Here is an 11,045-nt window from a genome sequence, read left to right as displayed (position 1 = left end):
CCCCCGGGGCGCCCACATGGTGCCTGGACGGGGACCCCAGCGGGCCTGGCTGCCCCGGCCCTGGCCGGGGGACGTGGAAGGAAAGATTCCAAAGTGCAACTGCGGCCACAGCGGTCTTTTCAAGGGGGGGCGGGCACCAGCAGGGAGGCGCAGCTCCCAGAAGTCCCTGAGGAAAGGGGACGCTAAAAAGTAGGTTCACCTGGGCCTCCCCGGCGGCGCAGTGGTTGAGCGCTGGGTTGCGAAGCTGCCCGCAGCCTCTGCAGCGCCGGTTCCATCCCCGGCTGCTCCCCGGCCACCGGAGGAGGGTCCCACATGGCGCGCAGACCTCTCCTGCCGCCCGCTGCTCCCCTCAGCAGTGTCCTTCGGTCCTTCTGCCTGCTCTGCTCCCCGCTCTGGCTCTGGTGAATCTCTCACCCTCCCGTGCTTCTGACTGTACCCAGTACTTGCATAAATAAATAAATAAATCTTAAAAAAAAAAAAAAAAGTAGGTTCACCTGGAAAATCAGCAGAGTCTGGAGACCTGGGTGGTGATGAGGGACTTCCCCGCCAGCGCTTGCTGAGCCCGAGCCCCGAGCCAGGCGCTGGCAGCCGCACCTCCCCCCGGGGGCGCCCCATGAACCCTCTCGCTGGCTGTGCCCCAGGCTCAGCTCACGTGGCAGTTTTGCCTCATGTCGGTGGACAGGACACTGGGGAGGCCCACCCCTCCCCGGGCCCTCAGCCCCTCTGCGGGGCCCCTTTGGCTGGCCTCCACCCTGGGGGAATTCAGGGTGCCGCAGCCTACCCCCACCCCGGGGCGATGCTCTGCCCTGCAGGCCAGGACTTGGGGTCTGTGGGGTAAGTGAAAAGGCATCAGGCTTTCCTGCCCTCCCGCCATCAGGATGGATGAGGGATCCCTGCGGTCCCGAATGCACGCCCGATGGCGGCACCTGGAGCGGGTGTGGGCGTGTGGAGATGGGATTCACCTGGGCTGAGACTGGGCTTTGAAGGGCGGCGTCCCGGGGCCGCCCGCGGGAGCTGAGAGCAGAACCGCGGGAGCAGCAGAGACCGCCAGAGAAGGCCGGGGAGCCCAGAAGGAGTGAAGACTTGCCGGGGGCTGGGAGCCTGCCAGCCTCTGGCCCCCCGGCACCCCTGCCTGCCATGTGCCTGGCAAATCCCAACAAAGGCCTGAAAAGCCACCGAGAGCTCAGGACGCTTCTCACCCCGCCTGCTGGAATCACAGAAACCTGCTCTGTGCCCACTGCTGCCGCCGCAGGGTCTGGGCCAGCCTCCCCCCGACTCCCTCCTCCCTTGTCCCTCCCAGTCTCTCCCCCACACACACCTCGCTGCCCCCCAGGCCCACCGGCCAGGCGGGCTGCTGACGCTCCTGCGGGTTCTGCCCCGTGCCCGGCCCCAGGGCCGCGCTGCCCAGGATCCCCGCCTGAGACGCTGGCCACCCCGGAGCTGGGGTCCCGGTCACCCAGCGTGGCCGCTTTCCCCCATCCAAGCACATGACACAGGCGCCGTTGCTGGCACTTTACTGGAGGTGGACGCTGACACAGGCCCGGCCACCAGCCTCGGGCACGGAGTCCCGCCGGGTGAGCGGGCTGTGGGGACAGGTGCCAGGGGCCTCCCGCCTCAGTCCTGCCGGGCCTCCAGGCGGTCCAGCACCAGCGCCGCCTGGGTCTTGGCTTCCTGCAGGAGGCTGGAGATGCGCTGGCGGACCTGGCGGACACAGCCGGTCACCTGCTGACCCCGGCCACCCTGCCACCGCGCCGGAGGCCCCTCTCGCTGTCCCGGCCTGCGGGGGACCCGGCTGCGCCCGCCCTCCCGGGATGCCCGCCCCAGCGCCAGGCAGGGCCGCCGGCGGGGGGCAGCGCGGGGTGGGGGGCTCGCCGGCTGGCGCAGGCAGGGCTCGGGGTGCGCCGTGCTGACCGCGCCCGGCCGTCCGGGCACGGCGGCTCACCTGGGCCTTGAACGCCTCGTCCGTGACGTCCTTCAGGTTGATGAGCACGTTGAAGTGCGCGCCGAACACGCCCGTCTCCAGGGCCTTGGCCGCCACCTGCGCGGCACGGGCAGGGCCTGGCTCCGCCCCCGCCCGCCACGCCCGCCACGCCCACCCCCGCCACGCCCCGCCCACGCCCGCCAGTCACGCCCACCAGTCACGCCACGCCCATGCCTGCCCGGCCACGCCCACGTCCGCCAGTCACGCCCACATCTGCCAGTCACGCCCCGCCCCCACCACGCCCTGCCCGCCCCGCCACGCCCCGCCCACGCCCGCCCCCGCCAGCCACGCCCCCGCGCAGCCCGGGCAGCAGCAGCCCCAGCGCGGCCTCGGCGCGGCCCCGCCCGCGCCCCCTGCCCGCCCCGCGGGTCCGGCGGCCTCGGCCGGGCGCGGGAGGGAGGCCGGGCGCCCTGGAGCACGCGGGCAGGCCCGGCGCCGGCCGCGCTCCCCGCCCACGCACAGCGCGGTCCTGCTCGCAGAGGCGCCGGGCCAGGCCCCGGCCAGGGGCGCCCGCACAGCCGGCGCGCGGCCTCGGCGGGTGCCGCGGGGGTCGGCGGGGCCGCCGCCCGGGAAGGGGCCGCCGCCTCTGGCGCCTCGGGACGGGACACAGGCACCGGCCCTCGGCCAAAGCCCCGCGGCCCGGCAGGGCGGCCTGGGGGCCGGCGGGCGCCGGGGGCGGGGCGCGGGGCGCGGGGCTGGGGCCCGCCCGGGGGCGCGGCAGGGCCCCGAGCCCCAAGGGCCGCCGGCCGCCGCAGCTGAGACACGCCCCGGGAGCTGATCAGGGCCCGAGGCCAAGCCCGCCCCCGCCCGCGCCTACCTGCAGGTCGGACCGGCAGGCCAGGTTGGCGTCCAGGGCCAGCTCCTGCAGCGCCGGCCACAGCGAGGCCACGGTCTCCGCCAGCGCCAGGGGCACCGCCACCGCCCGCCGCAGGCCCTCCTGCAGGGCCGCCGCCCGCCTGCAGGGGTTGCCGGCGGGAGCCCTCAGGTCTCCGACCCCCACCCGGCGGCACCACCCGCCTGTGCTCACCTGTCCCTCTCCTCAGGCGTGCTCTTGGGCAGCTTCATGGCTTCCTGCCAGAAAGAACACCCGCGCCCTCGGTCAGCGACCTCGCGGGGGCACGGGCTGCTTCGGGGCCGCGGGGCGCTGAGGCGCAGGAAGGTGCACCCTGAGCCCCACCCAAGGCGCCACCCCTGGGGTCCTGCTGTCCGCGCCGTCCAGGGTCCTGTCCCAGGCGCACCCAGGGCAGAGCAGGTGCGGGCACCCAAGAGCTTTGGTAGGTTTGCCCAAGTCTCCACTCAGTCCTCCCAGCGGCCGCCCGTGGGTGCGGCTGGGCCCCCAACCCAGTCTCCAGCACTGACGCCATCCACTCCCTCCTGGGGCCGCGGGCCCTCTGGGGTCTGCCACAGCTCTGGGGGCACCTGCAGCTGGGCCCCTGGGCAGAAGTCACGGGTGCCCCCCTCCGCCGTCCACCGCCAGGACGCCTGCCCACCGGGCTCCCTGCTGGTTCGGGGTGAAGTTCGCCATGGCCATTCCTCCCCCAGGGAATTGCCATGTCCTTGGTGCAGGACGACAGCTGCCCTTGGGGCAGGACGACAGCTCTCCAGTCGCCCACAGGCCGGAGCAGCGTGCTGGCCGGCGGAGGGGGTCTGCTGGCGGGCTCAGCTGCTCGCCTGCTGTCCCTTCCCCAGGCGCATCCCTCTCCCTGCCTCGCCTCAGCGCCTGCTCCCCACCCCCATCTGCCCCTCTGCTCTGGGCTCCTCCCAGACCCCAGGCTCTCACGACTGCCTGTGCCCTCCTGACCCAGCTGGCCGGGCAGCAGATGCAGCAGGGGGGAGAGCGGGGAGCCCCTCCGACGGTAGGGCCAGTGACCAGAAAGGGCCTGGAGAGAAGGCGCAAGCCACTGAAACAGCTCCGCCTCCCTCGGGTGGGAGACAGGACGGCCCAGCCGGTCCCGCCGGGAACAGCTGCTCAGACTCCCGCCCAGGGCCAGAGTGGGCCCTTCAGAGAACCTCACCCCACATGTCCCGTGCACTCTGAGCCCCCGAGGCTCCCCGCGACCTGCACACGGGCAGCCGGGCTCTGCATCCATTTGAGAGGCTGCCGCGTCCACGGAGGGCCAGGGAAGGAGGGGGCAGCAGATCCCCGATGAGTGGACCCCCAGCGGGCCCAGGAAAGAAGGCCAGAGGGACGCTGGCAACCCCGGCACGGACTGGCACCTGCCCTACGCCCGCCCTCATACCTCCTGGAGCCATTCCCGGTACCTCCCGCCTTGCTGCAGCTCTCTGGCCCGGCTGCTGCCTGGTCCTGCCTGCCACGGATCCCACGAGATCCCAAGCTGCAGGCCCAGCTCCTGCTTTGCTGCAACTACGTCTGCTGCTCTGCCCACCTGTGCGCCGGCGGGTCTCGTGCCCGCCCATCTGTGGGGCTCAGAGGGTACTGGGGAGGCGCCTGGGCCTGGCCCACCCCGGGAGGCCTCTCCCACCCTGGCCCACACATGACTTAGCGCAGACCCTCACTCGGCAGGGGAGGGGCCAGCAGCGGCCAACCCACATCCCCCCGAGCCACCTGGTGTCCACGGTCAGCAGCCAGGCCACAGCCCTGCCCCTGGCCGCCCAGTGTCCACCTCCAGGTGTCTGCAGCCCCAAGCCGGCAGCCTGCTCCCTGTAGCCCCGGCTCAGCTCCCCCATGTGGGCCCCCCGCCTGCTGACCACCCTCGCTCCTGCCCAGCGCCGTGTGGCCAGAGGCCCCAGCACGCTCACCAGGTAAGCCTCGAAGGCCCGGGCGTCGGCATCCACTGCCTGGGTCAGCTCAGCCAAGGCTGCGTGGAAAGGAGGGATCAGGCGCCGCATGGTCGCGTCCAGGTGCTCAAACTGGCGCCGGCCATAGGTCATCAGTCCGGCCATGGAGGCCAGTGCGGCACCCTGGAGAGAGGGGGCTGCATGGGGCGGGCTGACCGCAGGCCGCGACACCGTCCCACCTGCCCCAGCCCTGCGCCCACCCCCACCCCCCGGGCCCTCCGTCCCTGGCCCTGCGCCCGCCCCCCGCCCCGGGCCCCTCCGTCCCCGGCCTGCGCTCACCATGGCCGCACTGGCCGCTGCCACGGAGCCCCCACCCGGGGCTGCTGAGCGAGCTCCCACCTCCCGAATGAAGGCGCCCAGGGGCTTGTCCACCAGGCTCTGCCCAGGTCTTTGGTCGGAGACCAGGTATCTGGGGGGTGGCAGCTCGTTGGGGTCACGGGTGAGAACAGGGGCGGATCCTGGGCAGTGGGGGGGTGGGGCAGGGTCTTGGGGGTCTGGGCCTTGGGGTAGCACTGCCAGGCCGTGAAGGTGGGGTCAGCTTGGACCCTTGTCCCTGACTCCAGGCTGCCCTCCCAGCATCCCCACCTCTTGACAGTGGAGGTGAGGACCCCTCAACAGCAGGCCTGGCCGCAGTGGACGCTGCCATCCCCACCCAGGAGCCCGAGGGAGGACAGAGCAGGACGCTGGTGGGCACCCCAGGCCTGGCCAGGCACCCTGGCTGGTGGGGACAAGGGCCCGAGGAGCTGGGGGGAGTGGGCAGGGCTGCTGGGGCGGAGGGCGATGCTCACTCGATGATCCTCTCCTTGGGGTTGAAGGGGGACAGGGAGTCCAGGCCCAGCCGGCTCACCACCTGGAAAGGCCTCGGTGACCAGCCTGCCCAGCCTGGGTGGGGCCCTCCCCACCGCCCTGGGGGAGCCACCGAGGCGTCCACTCAAGCCGGAGGACCCACAAGGGTTGGGCCCATGCAGCCAGCAGCGCCTCGGGGAAAGCCGAGCAGCCCGCCCAGATGGGCCCTCTGCCCGGAGACGCCCAGAGGCCATTTGGAGGCGCCGCAGCCACTGGAGCAGCAGACCTGGTGCCTGTGGGCGCCCGCGGCCAGGTGGCCAGTGGACGGCATCAGCCCAGCCAGCAGGCCGGAGAGCTGGACAGGTGCAGCTCGTAGTGGCGCAGGGCTGGGCCCGGTGGGGCCACCGACCCTGGGTGGAGGGGAGCCCTCCAAGGGCGAACTGGGGGGCGGTGGGGCACTCCCCAGGGCTGGCCTCCCTCTGGGTGGACTAGAAAGGCTCTGTCTTGCGGGTGCTAAGCGTGCTGCCCTGGGTGGATGGGGCGCGGCGACACGGGGTCTTGGGTGCGGACCCCAGCCCCCTCCAGCCAGCCGCAGGCACTTGTGGGGCACCCCAGATTGAGTTCCAGAGACCAGGCACCTCCACACACACCGGCCACCTGAGAGGCTGCGGCCCCCAGCCCCTCGGAGCTTTCAGGAAAAAAAGACGGAAGGACAAGGACGGGTCTTCACAGCCAGACCAAGGGTCAGCCAGGAGCGGGCGGGGGGGGGGGGGCGGCGGGGGCTGCCACGTCTGGCCCAGAAGCGCAGCGCAGAGCCGCCTGTGCCCCTGAGGTTGGTCAGGTCGCGAGGGCCGGCGACCTGGTCGTGGACGGGAGCCAGGCCCGAGTGGGCGCCCCGCACCCAGGCCCCTCGGGAGCAGCGCCCACCAGGCGGAGCCGGTGCTCTTCCTCCAGGATGAACAGGTTGTCCCTCTCGCAGTAGAAGGCGGCCGCGTCCAGCAGGGCCTTCAGGGGCACCAGGCCCACCAGCTGCGAGCCCACCACCGGGAGGCTCAGCTCCTGCAGAGGCGACAGTGCTGGGCGCTGGCCCGAGGAGGCCGGGAGGGGCGGGGGCGGCTGCCCTGCTCACCTGGGCCTCTCTGCAGGTCTCCTCGTAGACCGTGTGCAGCGGCGTGACCTCAAAGTCCAGGAGGTTGGTGGACACCTGAGCCAGGTTTTTCTCATCCAGGTACCAGCCGATGCCCTGAACCTTCTTTAGACGTCCCGGCTGCAAAGGGAGAGGCTGTCCAGTGCCGGCCCCGCCCCTGGCGCCAGGGCAGCGGGGGGTAGGGAGGGGGCATCCGGGGGCGGGGGGGGGTGAGGGGCACGGGCGCCTGGTTTTCCTGCCTGGGTGGAGAAGCTGCAGGGCGTTAGCAGCTCGCGTGGCCTGTGTGCTCCGCGGGGAACATCCGTGAGAGCGGCTGCTCCCCGATCCCCACGCCGACCCCGTGCCGCCCGGCCCGGCCCGCGCACCTGGTCCTTCCCGCGGCCCTGCTCCCGCAGGTTGAGCGCGATGCGGTGGGCCTGCTCCTTGGTGCTCAGCAGGTTGATGTTGAAGGCGATGAGGAACTTCCGCGCCCCTGTCACGGTGGCCCCCAGCTGGGCACGAAGGAGCTGGGCCCAAAGTCCGGCGCCCACTCAGCCTTCTGGAGCTGCGGGGGGGACGCACCCAGGTGAGCTGTCTCCTGGGAAGGGCCCCCAGCCGGGGGTGGGAAGGACACGCACCTTCTCGGGGAGAGCCTCGTACTCCCCGGCCCGGATGGCTGGCAGCGTCCGGCGGCTGGCGGTCCTCGCGGCCTCGCCATAGAGGTACACTGTGGGGGGCCCGGCCGGTCAGCTGTCCCGGGGTGGGGAGACGGGCCCTCCGACCAGCCGCAGCCCAGGGACAGACCTCGGCGGCCGCACCCCACTGGGACACAGCTACGTGCGGGCCATGGGAGCATGTGGGGGTCCCCGATGGGCACGCGGCACGGCCGGGCCCCCCCAGCCCCCCCAGGCGCAGCGCCTGGCCTGCCAGCCCCCCGCACTGATGCCCCGACAAGCTGTCACAGGGTCACAGGCACCGGGCGCTACGGGGTGATGATGGACCGGCGCGCCCACGTCTCCCTAAGATGCAACCCTCACTGGGACCACAGAGGAAGGGGTACAAACTCCTGAGCTCTGGGGGCAGGGGTGCGTGCTGCGGCTGCTCCATGAGCTCCCCCGCGCCCCACAAGCCCCACGCGCACCCCAACGCCCACAAGCGCACCCAGAGCCCCCACATGCTGGACTCCTGCTCTGACTTGTCTCCCGGAAGGAAACGTCTGAGAGGACCCTGTGCCCGCCTCTCCTCTGTCCACCAGGGGCCGAAGGGGCCCTACCACCAGCCTGTCCCAGGGCGTGGGGGGCGGGGGTAGGAGGGGGGCACGCGGGGGCGGGGGGTGGGGTCTGGGCCGCCTGGTTTTCCCGTCTGGGTGGAAAAGCTGCAGGGCGTTAGCAGCACGCGTGGCCTGGGCCGAGCAGGTCTCCGGGCTCCCGTCTGGAGCAGGCGGCCCGGAGTTCGCACTTGGCCGGTTTTTAGGGTGCTAACACTGAGCTTTACAAGGAGTCAAGGACACCCCCTGCTGATGGGAGCTGAGTGAGATGGGGCCTCGGGGCGCTCACCCGGCACCCCCAGCTCCGCTGCCAGCCGCTGCCCGAAGGCCTCGGCACAGAGCACGCACTGCGCCATGGTGACGCCCCTCACCGGGATGAAGGGGCACACGTCCAGGGCGCCCATCCGGGGGTGCTCCCCTGCAGGGAAACGGAGAGGGTCAAGGAGGTCCCCAAGGCCTGGCTGCGCTCAGGCCCCACCCGCCTCCCCGCCCACCCACGCCTCCCCTGACCGCAGCCCGGAGGGGCGCGGCCTGAGCGCTCAGGCCCCAGAGCACAGCCCATGCTCGGGGTTTGTCCGCCCCACACCCCAGCCTCCGGGGCTGCACGCCAGGCCAGGGCCGCAGGGCGTCCACCAATAAATAGCCTCACCCTCCGCTGCGGTCTGTGGTCGGCAGGCCCCCAAGACAGCCGCCCCCCCACTCCCACCAGCCTCCCCTGTGCCCCCACGCCCCCGGCCGCCCTCCCTCTGGGCCAAGCCTTTATCTTATCTCCAAAGCCAGACCACCTGGGCCGCCTGCCCGGTGACCCTGCCCTTTGCCCAGCTCCAATGGCCGCCACCTTTGACCCTGGCCGCCACGGCAGCGTGTTTGGCTCTGGGGCTGTTGGCAGTTCTGTTTCCGGGGCTCTCGGGGCACTCTGCCGTGGACGGCAGGCCCGGGGACAGGGCCGGGGCACTGGGCCCTCGGCGACCGCACCTTTGTGCCTGCTCATGTCGATGAGCCGGGAGGCCACCAGCGCGGCCCGGAGGGCCCCCTCCACCACATGCTCTGGCTGCCCCACGAAGGTGTAGACCGTGCGGTTGGTGGAGGGGCCAGCGTCCACGTCCAGCAGCGTGCAGCCCGGGGTCTGCGCCACGGCCTGGGCGATGGCATCTATCACCTGCGGGGGCTGCCGGTCAGGTCACGCCAGCCGTGCCCCTCCCCCAGGGCGGGCCCTTGGGAGAGCAGCGCCCCGAGGGACGAGGCAGCGGCAGAGCCGGGCGGGGTCGGTGGCTCCAGGAAGGGGACCCTGGCGGAGGGTTGAGCCAGCCCCCCCCCACAATGGCCTCCAGCGGGGGCAAATGCATGGGGGCCTGAGGGCCTGGAGCCTTCTGAGGCAGCAGGACAGCCTGGAGCCAGGGGCTGGGGGGCTGGGGTCCCGAGGACTGGGGAGCTGGGGGCGCTCTGGGAAGCCAGCCATGGGCGACGGCCAGGGGAAGGGCAGGAGCACAGAGCCCCAGTTTGAACAAGCATATCCTGCGGCGCTCCCAGCAGGCGAGGGGCGGCTGGCCGTCCTCCTTGGAGAGCTCGAACGGGCAGGGCCCCGGCCGTGCCTGCCACTCCTCGTGGGGACGTGGGGACGGTGCAGGGCTGGGCTGGTGGCCCCAACCCCACGCCAGAGGCCCAGGAATCTGCCCACACCTCACGTATCCCCGGACCCTGCCCGCCCGCCGCCCAGGTCCCTGTGGACCAGTGGGCGGCCGTCCCGTCCAGCCTCAGCGCGCACGCCCTTACTGCTCGCCCGGAGCCCTGATGCCACCCTGGCCGGCCCCAGGGCTCACCTCCTGGTTGTTCCCCTCCGAGAAGTTGGGGACGCACTCCACCAGCTGCGACATGGTGCTCCAGGTGCCCGCAGCGCCGCCCCGGCGCCAGGGCCTTTATATGCGGGCGGCTTCTCATTAACCGGGCTCGGGCAGGAGGCCCGGCTGTGCAAACACCTGGCGGGGAGGAGCTCGGCCCGCAGGCTGGCGAGGGCTCCGGGGGGAGGTGGCGGGGCGGCCCCTGGGAGGGGAGTCCGCACCAGGCCGGTGACTCGTCCGCGTGGCCTCTGGTGGCCTCTGGCCTGCGTCACTTCATGTCAAAGCGGAGCTTCCGGGCCTCTGGAGGACGGCAGTGGTTGGGGGCCCCCGGGGCGCGGTTCCCCAGCGCAGCCCCCGCCGCGCTCCGGAGGTCACCAGGGCAGGCTGGGCCAGCGCAGGCTGGACGTTGCAGTGACTCCTGCGCCTCCGTGCTGTGTGGGGCCCGCTGATGGGGAGGCCGCCCTGCCGTCCCCCGGGGGCTCACGCAGCCTTTGGGGTGCTCACATCTGAGGTGCCCCCGCACAGCAGCAAGGTGAGCAAGGCCCGCGGCAGGCTGTGGGGTTCTGGGATGATGGCCGCCCACTGTGGGGTTGGCCCAGAGACCCCAACAGTCTCCCCCAGTGCCCACAGCAGAGAAGTGGCCAGACACCCTCCACTGGGGTCAGCCGGGACGGGGCCCTGTGGCCCTGACCATGGGCCCTCTGGACCTCGGGGAACTGGGGAAGAGGGAGGACCCCGGGGAGGCTGCGCGGGGACTCGGGGGTCTGGAGCCGTCGTGCGCTGGGGCTCTGGAGCAGGGCCGGAGGCCCGCCCGGTGGGGAGCGGCGCAGGGAGCCAGCCCCCCATGGCCATCCCCAGTAAGCCGCGGCAGCAGGGGCCTCCGCCCGGGGTGAGTGCCCTGCAGGCTGGCCCCTTGGGGGCCCCTCCCTCCGCTCCCACGCAAACAGCAGGTGGGGGGCAGCCCCCAGGCCGGCCGTGCTCCTGCCGCTCTGCTGGGCCGGGGACTTCTGGCCGGGTCCGCGTTTTCCTTCCCTCGTGCCCTGCAGGTTCTGCGGCTGCCGCCCGCGCTTTCCTGGACCCTCTTTTTGGGGAAACCCAGCCTGGAGCGGCCCTGGGGCCCTGAGCCAGGACCCCACTCAGAGACTGGACCCTCCCTGGGGGGGCGCGGCCTCCACGGCGGGGGCTCCTGGGCCCCGCAGGACCCGGCTTGCGCCCTCCCAGAGGACAGGGGAGGCGACAGGTAAACAG

General features: G+C 72.4%; 1 protein-coding gene across 1 annotated transcript; it reads right to left on the bottom strand.

Annotated features, from left to right (window-relative positions):
• Positions 1-1,578: 1,578 nt before the first annotated feature.
• FTCD (formimidoyltransferase cyclodeaminase) lies at positions 1,579-9,833 on the bottom strand. Its single transcript, XM_037524467.2, is given in 15 exon segments — positions 1,579-1,701; positions 1,943-2,038; positions 2,799-2,937; positions 3,009-3,052; positions 4,742-4,903; positions 5,060-5,189; positions 5,569-5,630; positions 6,494-6,625; positions 6,696-6,833; positions 7,079-7,197; positions 7,200-7,257; positions 7,331-7,419; positions 8,249-8,377; positions 8,935-9,118; positions 9,780-9,833. Coding segments are annotated over 15 exon segments (1,623 nt in total). The 3' UTR covers positions 1,579-1,614.
• Between the last annotated feature and the right edge of the window lie 1,212 nt (positions 9,834-11,045).

This window comes from Talpa occidentalis, unplaced genomic scaffold (assembly GCF_014898055.3).
Source record: "Talpa occidentalis isolate TD23 unplaced genomic scaffold, MPIMG_talOcc4v2.1 talOcc4.4, whole genome shotgun sequence".
Taxonomy (NCBI): domain Eukaryota; kingdom Metazoa; phylum Chordata; class Mammalia; order Eulipotyphla; family Talpidae; genus Talpa; species Talpa occidentalis.
Note: the sequence above shows the minus strand (reverse complement) of the source record. Positions and strands in the feature narration are given on the sequence as shown.